This window comes from Pristiophorus japonicus, chromosome 2, assembly GCF_044704955.1.
Source record: "Pristiophorus japonicus isolate sPriJap1 chromosome 2, sPriJap1.hap1, whole genome shotgun sequence".
NCBI classification, from domain to species: domain Eukaryota; kingdom Metazoa; phylum Chordata; class Chondrichthyes; family Pristiophoridae; genus Pristiophorus; species Pristiophorus japonicus.
In genome coordinates, this window is record NC_091978.1 from 103,303,325 (window position 1) to 103,316,938 (window position 13,614).

General features: G+C 39.3%; 1 protein-coding gene across 1 annotated transcript in view; it reads left to right on the plus strand.

The window, feature by feature from the left end:
• The window catches only part of LOC139240107 (protein unc-13 homolog B-like), an 893,314-nt gene that overhangs the window by 660,273 nt on the left and 219,427 nt on the right, over positions 1–13,614 (plus strand). Inside the window, exon 10 of the mRNA XM_070868486.1 lies at positions 1,723–1,813. Coding sequence (XP_070724587.1) covers positions 1,723–1,813 — 91 coding nt within the window. The remainder of the gene's footprint in view (positions 1–1,722; positions 1,814–13,614) is intronic.

Below are 13,614 nucleotides of genomic sequence, written 5' to 3' on the forward strand. Positions count from 1 at the left end.
ACACCAGCCAGGAAAAAGCGGCCCATGTGATTGGCACCCCATCCGCCACCTTTAACATTCACTTCCTCTACCTCCGGTGCACCATGTTTGCAACATGTACTGCAATATGCTTCTTCGACAGCACCTACCAAACCCTCAACCACTATCACCTCGGAAGACAAAGGGCAGCAGGTGCATGAGAACACCATCACCTGCAAGTTCCCCTCCAAGTTACACACCGTCCTGACTTGGAAATATATCGCAGTTCCTTCATCGTCACTTGGTCAAAATCCTGGAACTCCTTCCCTAATAGCATTGTGGGGGTACCTTCACCACACGGACTGCAGTGGTTCAAGAAGGCGGCTCACCACCACCTTCTCGAAGGCAATTAGGGATGTCCACGTCCCGTGAATGAATTAAAAAATCGAATAAAAGCAGGGAGTTTTCCTTGTGTCCTAGCCCACACATTGAATACGGCAATCAAAGCAAGCAAAACTGACCATTTATCTCATTGCTATTTGTGGGACCTTGCTATATTTGAATTGACTGCTGTATTTCCCTTCTAATCAACAGTGATTACACTTCAGAAGAAACTAATTGGCTGTGGGGAGCTTTGTGGCTCAATCTAGAGTTCATAAATCTGTGCAAAAAGTTGACTTGGTTCTGTGCTGGGGCCCCAGCTATTTACATTGTGCATTAATGATTTAGACGAGGGGATTAAATGTAGTATCTCCAAATTTGCGGATGACAATAAGTTGGGTGGCAGTGTGAGCTGCGAGGAGGATGCTTTGAGACTGCAGAGTGACTTGGATAGGTTAGGTGAGTGGGCAGATGAAGTATAATGTGGATAAATATGAGGTTATCCACTTTGGTGGTTAAAACCAGAGAGACAGACTATTATCTGAATGGTGACAGATTAGGAAAAGGGGAGGTGTAACGAGACCTGAGTGTCATGGTACATCAGTCATTGAAGGTTGGCATGCAGGTACAGCAGGCGGTTAAGAAAGCAAACGGCATGTTGGCCTTCATAGCGAGGGGATTTGAATACAGGGGCAGTGAGGTGTTACTACAGTTGCACAGGGCCTTGGTGAAGCCACATCTGGAGTATTGTGTACAGTTTTGGTCTCCTAACCTGAGGAAGGACATTCTTGCTATTGAGGAAGTGCAGCGAAGGTTCACCAGACTGATTCCCGGGATGGCGGGACTGACATATCAAGAAAGACTGGATCAACTGGGCTTGTATTCACTGGAGTTCAGAAGAATGAGAGGGGACCTCATAGAAACGTTTAAAATTCTGACGGGTTTAGACAGGTTAGATGCAGGAAGAATGTTCCCAATGTTGGGGAAGTCCAGAACCAGGGGTCACAGTCTGAGGATAAGGGGTAAGCCATTTAGGACCGAGATGAGGAGAAACTTCTTCACCCAGAGAGTGGTGAACCTGTGGAATTCTCTACCACAGAAAGTTGTTGAGGCCAATTCACTAAATATATTCAAAAAGGAGTTAGATGTCGTCCTTACTACTAGTGGAATCAAGGGGTATGGCGAGAAAGCAGGAATGGGGTACTGAAGTTGCATGTTCAGCCATGAACTCATTGAATGGTGGTGCAGGCTCGAAGGGCCGAATGGCCTACTCCACCTATTTTCTATGTTTCATTCTATGCTTTATGATCTTTGGACTAGATCAAATTGTTTATTACAGTTCTTTCATATACAAGTAATCACTGAAAATTCATTTTTTTCCAGTTATAATGATGAAGATGGTATTCCTCCATTTCCTCCTGCTAGAGCTCGTTGGATACGAGTCATCAACAAAGTTCGAATGCAGATCCAAGAGGTAGGACTACAGTTTACGGGTTACCTTCTGATTGATCCTGTTTCCAAATGTACAAATTATAAATTTAATTTTTTTTTTGCTCCATCAGTGTCTACCATTAATTCATTCTGATTGTATTGCTGAATGAATGAATTATAAATGATGATAATGATGTGTACGTGAGTTTGTGTGTGTACATGTAGCGAAATGTCGGAAACTTGATACCTCAGGGCCAAAATTGCCCACCGTCGAAAACGAGACGCACCTACTGGTTTCGATGTGAATACAAGTCCTTATCCTTATCCAGAAAGTGGTGAACCAGTGGAATTCTTTCCCACAGAAAGTTGTTGAGGCCAATTCACTAAATATATTCAAAAAGGAGTTAGATGTAGTCCTTACTACTAGTGGAATCAAGGGGTATGGCGAGAAAGCAGGAATGGGGTACTGAAGTTGCATGTTCAGCCATGAACTCATTGAATGGCGGTGCAGGCTCGAAGGGTCGAATGGCCTACTCCTGCATCTATTTTCTATGTTTCTGTGTTTCTATTGGCCTCCCCATTCACTAGAGCTGCCTAGCCATCAAAATTCAGCTCCTTGGGAATGTTTTTCGAGCGGGGTGGAAGTGGCCTCATCATGGGGGTGAAAGTGGGGGCGGAGCGGAGTAGCTGTCAGTAGCAGAGCAGAAGTGGGGGCGGGCCGGAGTATCCAAGGCTGTCAGTCATCAGTGCTGTGTTGATGACGTCATCGTGTTGGCGCGTCACAACGTCTCTCCCCTTCAGTTAAATGGGAGGTTCGCTGCAAACACTGGGCCACCAGGTAGGGTTTCGGCCGAGCCAGCAGCCTGGCACCCAAGAGGGGGTGCCAGGCTGCCTGTTCCAGTGCGGCCGAACCCGCGGCCATAATTGTCGGATCGACCTGACAAAAGAAATTAACATGGCGGCTGCGGCAGTGCGCCCTCCTCTTTTTGCGAGGGGGGCCCCGCCAGTCGGAAAGGGGTCGGCGCGTGCACGCTGCGGCGAGAAAACGGGTGGAACAGCCTCGGACACTGCTGCAAACCTGAGGTAGGGAAATTTCCAAAATGGCAGCCCCTCTGCGGAGAATCGGCAGTCATTCTGCGCCGCCCTGTGGTGCCGCTTTCAGACGGCCAGAGGTCTTATCAAAAGGAGCAATTTCAGCCCCCTCAAGTTTAATCACAGCCCAAGTTCAAATCATCTACCACAGATAAAATTGAGGGAATATAATCCCCTGATATACTTTCTTGGTACATGTGTACCTCTCAGTTACTAGTTCAGCGTTAATAGCAAAATTCTGGACAAAGTTCTTCTTAAACATTTCACTGTGGGGCAGAAGAGAATCAAAAATGTGAAAGTTTAGTATTACTTTATCACTAGTTGGAAACATATTTATTAGTGGAAATTATTGATCATTTTTCAGCAGACATATAACCATTTAAATAGCCATTAATTACAAGATTTCAAGAATTGTTCAACTGAAAATAGATAACTTTGGGGAATTTGAAAAACTATCTGTCTTAAAAGCAGTATTTTAAGTAATGTTTTGACCAATGGCACTGATGACTAAATGATAAAAGGCAATTCAGTGCATTCAAGCTAACATGATAGTCAGAAAACTTTCAAATTTTTCTTCTAGATAGATGCAAGTTAAAAGTGAGTTTTTCATTCTCTTTTTCTGAAGCACATTTTCAGCTTTCATTTTATGGGTTTTACATTCAAAGATAAAGGTATGGATAGTTAAAAGCTCACATTCTGGCAATGATCCATAATAACAGAGGTAAAAGACCAGCTGGAGTGGAAGATAATCCAGTGTGACAGGACATTTAAGAAAAAGACAGACATTTTCAGTACAAGTTTCACACTTTCCATCTGTGATATCAAAAAGCTTTAGATATTTGATATGGTACAAACTGAGCAAAATTGATCACTACAGGATATAATGGCCATTAAAATAATGCTGATTATGCTGCACTGTGAATATCTAGATGTTAATTAAATTGAGTAGCGAGTAAAAACTACATTTGTATTTTGGTGGAGTTGATTAAAGAAATGCTTTCAGTTCTCATTATGTTAGAAGTATTTACTAGTACTTTACATATTCATCAAATATTATACTGTATATGCAGTCAAATGAACAGAATGGCAAGACTTAGACTTTATTCCCTTCGCCTTTCCTCCAAATGACAATGCTATTAATAGCACCATGAAAGCGGTATATACCCATGGAGAAGCCTGGTCAATCTTTTGCTTAGTTTATAAAATATCTGACATCACAGACTGAAAGTCTTTGTTTTACTTTATTTCTTCCCTTATATACACATGTGCGCACACACGCTTACACGCACACACACACTTACAAGGGTGGAAATACTAAGTGCCGTTTATTCAACAGTCGGGGTTATTTTGTTATAACAGCGGCAAACAGGAGATATGGCAGCACAAGACAAGTACCCCTCAGGCACTGGCTCTGTGCTGCCTTTCCCAAATTATAGTGATACAGATTTAATAATATACACTAATTGACTTTTCTGCCATTTTCTTCAGATTACGTATGGGTAGTTCAAAGTAATCCAGCCCCACTGAAGCTACTTGAAATTTCTAGCAACACTGGAAATAGGCAATTGCAAATTACCACTTGCATTTATATCGTACATTTAACGTAGAAAATTGTCCCAAAGCTCTTGCGAGATATGATCAGACAAAAAGAAGCGATATTCGGAAGGGTGACCGCAGGCTTGGTCAAAGACGTGGATTTTGAGGAGGGCCTTAAAGGTATAGAGACTGGTGGATTTAGGGAGGGAATTCCAGAGCATGGGATTTAGATAGCTGAATGTACAGCCACCAATGGTGGGATGAAAGGAGAGGGAAATACACAAGGAGTAAAAGGAGCTCATTGAATGTAATATTACAAAGTGAGAACAGAGGACAGATATATAACTTTTTCTCACCTTGCTTCTGGTCTCACATTTTATGGTGCAAAATAATTGCTAATTTAGCAGGATTATGATTGGCAATGTCGTCATATCATTTTGATATCCTCCCAATAATTCTGTTTGTTGATGGAATGCATGGAACGATGTCATTCTGAAAATTGGCAATGGCTGTTTTATTTGTAGTTCTGTTTCTGTGTGCTCGATCCAAAATTCCAGCCTATTAAAACCTGCCACCCTGTAATTCTGACAAAAGAGATGATAGGCATATTGTTTAAGTATTTCTGTGTATGTTACAATTATATTTTAAGCAGCGTAACCAAACTGACCTTGACAGAAGACAGAAATGATAGTTTATTATATAGAGTTCTATTGTACAATTTTCTATGTACTCACTCCTCTTCCTGAAGCAAGTCAGTCCTGACAGCTTAATTGTACTGGTCCTTTGAATTTCTGCTAGCAGTTGCCCAGCACAGTCAGTGCTTTCAGATAAAGTGTAGTGCTTTGGGCAGGAAGCAGATTTAAAGAGAAGAATTGACACCATGCATCCCACGATCAGGCACTATCAAGTTGACTGTGGATAATGAGGTAGAAAGGAGCCAGCTGTTGTAGGAGCTCCAAGTTTGGAAGGGAGAGAATAGCCAAAAATGCATCCCGCTGAGTGATCTGTAGAATTGGACAGCATTCACAGAGATCATGAGATGTTGTACATGTCAAGATTGTATCCGAGTGCAACTCCAACAGATGGATTAGCTTCGAAGCAATTGAAAGATTTTTGTGAAGAGTTTAGATGGGAGATGAGACAAACATAGGCTGTTCTTGTTTAATTGTGCAGAAAGAAGAAAATGACAGGTATGTCTCTGTTTAGTTACCCAGGTCTTTTTATGTCAACAAGCAGCATGCTTTTCATTTTATGTTAATTAGTCATAGCTGGTGAATTAATTACTATTCACATTACTACATTCAGTTATATTTTTAGGCAGAGGCTGATTACAGTACAGAAAGAACTAATTAAAAAAAGGAATCATTTATCTCATACTGGTCCTTAAAAATGTTGAATCATTTAGGATGGTATTATTGCAATAAAATAATCACAGTCATACATAGCTGGTGGTGAATGGATAACTTTAGCCTAAAAATTACTGTCGCCGATATAAGCTGCCTGACATTTAATATATTCAGATGACATTCCTTTGTTCTGTGTTTGAACGCGGGTGTTAACCTGTTATTTTAACTGGGTTCAAGCTTGCAATAAAATAACAGAGAAAGCATCACCATATGAATATGTTAAGTATTCGGCTGCTAATATTGGCAATAGCAATTTCTAGGCTTTTATCTAATTTTATATATTAATTTTCAAAAATTGTATGAATGATTATAGGGAGGTAGTTTCTAAGGGCTCAAGTTTCGGCCTGAGTTGCTCCAATTTTTTTGGAGTAACTAGTTTAGATAGGAGCATCTTAGAAATTGCAATTCTCGGCATTTAGTTTGCTCCAGTTCTAGTGAGTTAGAATAGTTTCATTTTAGAACAGATTTTTTTTTTCAGAAGAGGGCATTACCGGCCACTTACGCCTGTTTTGCTAGTTTAGGCAGCGAAAACTTACTCCAAACTAACTTAGAATGGAGTAAGTGTAGATTTTTGTATGCTCAGAAAAACCTTGCCTACACTTATAAACCAGGCGTAGGGGGGGGAGGGAAGGGGGGTTTACAAACATTAAACGCTTCACTTTTACAAATAAAGAGCCATCATCAATAATAAATGATAAATAAATCAATATTTCAACCTACAAATCAATCAAAAAAAATCTAAAAATTAAAAATTAAAAAAATAATTAAAAAATCAATCAATAAATAAAAAACTAAGTTTCTACTCATCTACTGCAGCACCGGGAGATCTCCAACAGCATGCTGAGATGGGACCCCCCCCCCACAGTGTGTGTCTCTCTGCCTCTGTCAGTGTCTCTCTCCCTCTCTCTGTCAGTGTCTCTCTGAGTTTCTGACTGCGAGGGGTAGGGGGGGAGGAGGGGGAGGGAGGGAGGAGAGGAGGGGGAGAGGAAGGGGAGGGGGGGAGAGAGGGGGAGGAGGAGGGAGGGAGCGTTATGTGAAACTTTGCAGCATTACCTACTCTGTACCTTAAGTGCCATTACAGCAATTATAAATGTTGCGCTACTTATCCTATCATACACAGCACAATCTTTTGTCATTCTTGTTCTATTACCAGCCTATCGATAAAGGGAAAGCATTTTGAGTAAAATACATGAATATTTGAATTCATCTGAATGCAGCCTTTCTTTAGAAGATAATTTCATGAATTTGGGAGAAGTTAACATCAATATCCAGATTATACAATACTCACTGTTCAAACTCAGAAGTCAGATGGGTAGAAATTCATCGTGGGCAGTAACGCAATCTGGGTGGTACAGTATCATCAACTTCAATGGAGCTGAACATCGGATGGGGCGTGTTACAGGCAGCCGATGCGATACCGCCTGCTTTGCTCTGCCATCCAAGACAAATTTCTGTCCCAAGATGTCTCAAATTTTGAAAGCTTTGTGCCTTTTCTTCACACTCCTGCAAATAATTAAAGAGTGGTTTTGCATTAATACATCAAAAAGTAACTTCAGTTTTGGGAATGATGTATGCTTTCCCCTTCATCAGTCCTGTGGAATATAAAAAATTTATTTCCTAGGGCACAATGCACAGTGAGTTTGAGGCATAGATACTCGAAAGACCCCAGATTCAAACCTCAGTTTATTCTGAGGTTGTAGATGTCAATGGGCATATCATTTGGGGTACTGAAATCTGCCTCAGCGCTCCTGGGTTAAGGGAAGCTTATTGGCCAAGCTTATTATGACTGATTATTATTCAATGACACCCTTCCCCCACCTCCTCTGCTGGAAAGTGCAGGTGTGTGAACAACAGAGGAAAACGGGATTTGGCTAGGCTGTGACACCTTAACAGATGAAAAGCCTACTGAAACTCACTCTTGGCCCATGTGTGAAAAATAGCCAATTGAGTGAGGTAACAGAAGTTGGCTGGTACCTGTGAACTGTATTCCAACAATAGTCAGCCCTTTCAGGAAAGCTGGGGAGAAAGTTGAAGGGATGAAAAGTATTATTCCCAAAAATCCATGGGAGTACCCTCATCGATCCAATTTAATGAAGCAAAATAACATCGGGAAAAGCAATTAATTTGACTACCATCTGCTCGAATGTTCCTTGCCTTTTTTTTTTAAATAGATCATGTCTGACCATTTTTTTCCTACTATTTGTCCTCTGTAACTGATTATTTTAAGGAGGACTGACATATCGTGAATAACATTGTTCTTACAGTAAAGATTCATATTGAGAAAAGGTGAATTGTGATTTCCCACAAGGTGGAGTCATGAACTCACCAAGCTCGTCAGTGGGAACTGACAAAAATGGGCAAAGATATTTCCTAAGAACAGAAAGTGAATGATCAATCAACAAGGCCACCTCCAGGCAACTCCTGGAAGATGATTACAGTGTTTCATCACTTGCCTCCATGTTCTCACCCCTCCCTAACTCTGTCTCCTCCTTCAGCCCTATAACCTGCTGAAATATCAGCTCTCCTCCAATCCTGGCCTCTTGCGAATCCCCAAGTTTGCCCATCCTTAGTTACCAATGAAAAGATGTTGCTTACCACCTTCTCAGCAATTGTCAGGTCACCTCATAGGGCATTAAGAGTCAACGGCATAGTGTGGACCAGAGTCACATGTACGCCAGTCCAAATAGAAGTGGCAGATTTCCTTTCCAGAATTACACAGTGAACCAGTGGGATATTTTACCTAAGAACATAGGTCATACGTCCATACGGCCCCTCGAGCCTGCTCGGCCATTCATGGCTGATCTACAATCTCAGCTCCACTTTCCTGCTGATCCCCATATCCTTTGATTCTCCTAGAGTCCAAAAATCTATCTATCTCAGCCTTGAATATACTCAACGATTCAGCAACCACAGCCCTTTGAGGTAGAGAATTCCATAGATTTAACCTTATGAGTGAAAACATTCCTCCTCATCTCAATTGTAATTGGCCGACTCCTTATCCTGATCTATGTCCCCTTGTTCTAGACTCTCCAGCCAGGGGAAACTACCTCTCAGCATCTACCCTGTTAATCCCCCTCAGAATCTTGTATGTTTTCATTCTTTTTTAAAAATGTGTTCCTGAGATGTGGGTGGTGGGTGTCGCTGGCGAGGCCCGCATTTATTGGCCATTCCTAATTGCCTTTGAGAAGGTGGTAGTGAATACAACCGAGTGGCTTACTTGGTCATTTCATTCTGTAGTTGCTGGCAATGCATAGTGGCCCAGGAGCAATATATTTGCTGAAGCCTGTAGTCACGGGGAGGTTAACCATAGTATGAATGCCATGAGCCTATGCTACTTTACTTAATAATTTAGCAGATAAAATTGATTTTACACAGGGCCATGTTTACTATGTGACCTTAAAAAAGAACCTCTGACTAATTTGTAAGGAATGATCAAGGGGCTAAATATTTACCACGACCGGTATTTGTACCCTACATTATTTTCTGTAAATTCTGTTCATGTAAACGCTTCAACTCACACATCATTTTGATTTATACTATATTTAGACTGTTAAATATTTTCTTAAAAGAAAATTTGCTACAGCTTATGAATTTTTAAATATAAATTGAAATAACATTTTGAATTCCATAACTGATTTCATCCCGTCACAAACTTTCAAAATATTTTATTTACATATTTTATTCATTTTTCAGTTTTTCTAAGTTGCATGCAAGTTATATATATTGCACTTGATCTCCCCAGAGAATCTTCTAAATGGAATGAAATTCAAAAAGTGGGGTATTTGATGTGCTATGTAAGAACAGATGGTGGACAAAATTAACATTTTGAATATTTGTTTTCAATGATATGATGTGAGAAAGGTAGAGAAGCCGGCTGCTTTCAGACACACGGCTGGATTCAGTATTAGTCTGTGCTGCTGGCACTTCATCAGTACATGCTTGGGGAAGAAATCATTTCTGCTTTGAAAGTTGGTAACCGAGGTCATTAATGGAGACTTAGACTGTGCTGATTAGAAATAAGGACTTGGTAGGTAAATTTCTTTTAATTTTCCCAGCAATCAGCCATAATAAATAATCAATCCACTTTAACACCCATCATCTTCATTTACCAGAAGCTATTTTTAATCATGTTTAAAAGGAATGAATAGATTTTTTTTGTGCATTGCATCTGTTTGCTTAATTTTATTCTGAATTAATTAGTTTCATAATTAAATAAATAAATAAATCTGAACAACCTGAGTTAATGTTTAGTTCTGTATTATGAGAGAATCTAATTGAATTAACTTGTACGAATGAAGCAGTATTGCTTTGGATGACAATGTATTCATTTTTATAATATTATTGTAACTGTATAAAGGTGTACTTTCTAGTGAAAATATCCCAAGTCAAAAGAATAGTATTCCTTTTAAAAAGTATTGCCCCCTCATTCCTCCACTTTTAAAGTTTTTGTGGGTAACAGTTATACTAACACAACCCTAGCTTAGTTGGTTCCATTTAATTGCAGTGACAGTCACAAACACATCTGTTGCCATCCCTGATGTTATTTAAGGAATGGGGTCAGGCACCAATTTGACTTGGATGACCTTGCCCATTTTACACTATGGCAGGGTAGCAGAGTATTCTTTTATTTAGAATTACACCCTCTTTGCACTCCTTCCCCCAAATGGCAAGTTTTCTTTAATTGTATATTTTTTGGAAGAATTGCCATTAAGACATGCTGATTCTTTAAGGAATAGTAAACATTTTTACACTTTGCACCTTTGTCAGAAATTCCCTGTAACTCTGTTTCTAAGGCAGGTCACAATGTACTCAACTTGTTTATATTTTTGTCTTCATTTTTTATCAGTTGTTTAATTTATGACTTTTCTGTTTCTATAGTGCTTTTTTATGCCTATGTGAAAGTGTACATTGTACTTTCAACCACTCCCAACAAAAGCATTAAAAAAAAAAGGTTGGGGATGTTAAACATGTACAAGTCACTTGAAATCTCTCTGCATTTATTGGTAACTGTCTATGTAACCAGATACGTTATGGAATAATGGTCTCCATGTTCTAATTCAAAACTTGATGTACAATGTTTTCTAGAAAAGAAATATGCAAATTAGAAGGAAAAAAAGTTTGTTGCGATTGCTGTTAATTACAACTGTATGGCTAAGGCCCTAAAGAAAGAAAAAAACAAAACCATCCACTTCTTATTTGGTCTGAGAGACAGGTGCAGAAAATGTTACATTACGGTAGAGTTTTTCATCTGTCCAAAAATCGCCAACGTCCTTCTGTTGAAATTGAAACAGATATGTTTGTGTGTGGCTTCAAGTCAGACAATCCAAGGGCTACGGATTCCACCTTTGAAAGAGCTGATTCCAATTTACTTCCCAGAAAAAATGACTTGACTGCAATAAATTGGTGTAAGAAGGAGCAAAAAATGAATGAAAATCTTTGTCCAAAAGACCAAGATGCAGTCAAACAAAATGGGACAGACCTTCAGAATAAAGAGTTGACAGACGATCTGTCATGGTTCAATAGTTTTCAAAGTCTTTGCAATAAAGATCTGGTTGAAAGTCTAAGTAATGACAGTATGTTAACTTCTTTTATGGTTCCAAAAAATGAGGATAAACCTGTTGCTGCTTATAGCTGTCCAATACAGAATGAACACCAGCCAGCGGGTATTGTTGAACTTATATTTAAGGAGTTACAGGGAATTAATCGAATACAAGAAGAAATTGCAGATTTACGGAGACATTTGACTTCATTAAAAGGATCTGTCGATGAAGTGTCCAGTTGTTTAGATGCAGTATTCATTGAAATAGAGTGGTTGAGGAATGGATTGCAGACATCAAGTGGTTTGTGTGAGCTTGCCAGAAACACGAACACAATGCAAGAGGACTTGCTGTTGTACTTCTACAATATTCCTGAAGAAGCAGATGAAAACCCAGAAGATACAATTAATAGTCATTTTTCAAATAATTATTATTTTGATGGCATTAAACAGCTGCTGCATATCAAAGAAGCTTATCGATTGGATTTAATGACAAATGTGAGAGTGGAGCCAAGACCTATCGTGGTAGCTTGTGCTAGTCCTGAATACTGGGATCTTATCTGTGAAAACTGTCACCAGTTGCAAAGTATGGGCATTGAAATTTCCACTTATACTCCTACAAAATATTGTCCTAGTTCACTGACTTTAATGAAACCTTCAGAAGAGACAGATTTGAAAGAGCACATGTGCAAAGCCATCTGCATTTGTGAAGACACATTTAATGGAATAGAAAGTAGCTCAGAAGTTGAGCCATCTTTCACACTTAGAAAGACTGAAGAAGTTACAAAGATAAAAAGCTTGGCCAATGGAGATAAATGTTATCCTGGCAAGCCAGTTGAAAAATATGATTTGACAATCACAACAAAAGTTGAAGGGTTTTCTGATGCTTGTGTGACTGATCAGATCATGGATACCAACTGCTTACCGAGGATAGATGCATCAGGGACATCTGGACACTTTGTTGACTTTATAGAATATCATGAAATGTCTTCAGAAGATTTGACTCTCTTGGAGCAAAGCTGTCCCTGTAAGTGCCAAAATTGGACAGAGGAGGACTATTACATATGTCAGAAGAAAGAACATTATTTGAAAATGAGCCCTGAAAATCAAACGGTGGAATCTATCTTGGATAAATTTCTTCTATCTACCAATCAAGTAGCAGAGTTGCCCAATGGTGAGGTGAATGGCTATATTGAAACTGCGCAAAGTGATGCAGATTTAAATTTATCGAACACAATGTGTATGGGAGGGAACTTAAGCAATATCATACCATTGTCATGTGGTAGCGGAGATGGATTGGTGAGCAACTTTAATGATGACATGTTTGAAAATGTTCAGTACATTGGTTATCAGAAATGGAGCCATTTTTCAGACAAAAGTTTTAATAACATAGGGACAGTTCGAGATCATGATCAAGAAAACATTCATTCGACAAATGTGAGGTTTAACTTGAAAAGATTAGGGAGAAAGCTTTTGGATTATAAATCTCTTCTGAAGGAAGCGTTTACAGGTTCAGACAAAACAAATTCACAGAATCATGAGATGCTGGATATCAACTCGCCCGATTTTAACAACTGGAATCTAGCAGAAAGTAATAATAACATAATATCCCACAGAAAGGAAGGTCTGGAGAGAGAAAATGGAAATGGCAGTAAAGATCCATTCAAGGATTCTGCAAAAGAAGTACATAACAGATTGATAGATGAAGTCTGCGCAGATCAAAAATTACCCTTATCTGACTTTACTTGCAACCAACCTAAAGTACTCAATGATTCACCACATAACTCGTTAACTTGCAAGACTAGACAGTCTTTTGAAGATCAATTGCTGCTGTCATTTTGTGGAGGACCAGAAACAGATGGCAACCGAGAAAAGGTAGTTTTACTAGCACATGCCCTTGAACACAGAGCCAGCATGCAACAGACAGTGTGCAGCGAAAAGGAACATTTAAATAAATGCCTGAATAATTTCAGAAGTGCTCTTGAGGAGAGACAACAAAGAGCCTTAAAAACGACGGAACGTAATGCCAACCAGAGGTATGCTGATCACCAAAAAGCAAGAGAACCAGGTATATGTTAAGAATGTACATATCAGCACTGAATATTAATCAGCTTGAGTTCATTATGGTATTTTAATTGATTAGGTTTTTGGTGGGGTTGAAACTTTACAAATAAGTATTAAGGGGTTACAAGTTTGAGATTTCAATATAACTATAACTACCAGTAACTAAAAATAAACTAATTTACACATACACAATCAATTATCATATCAAAG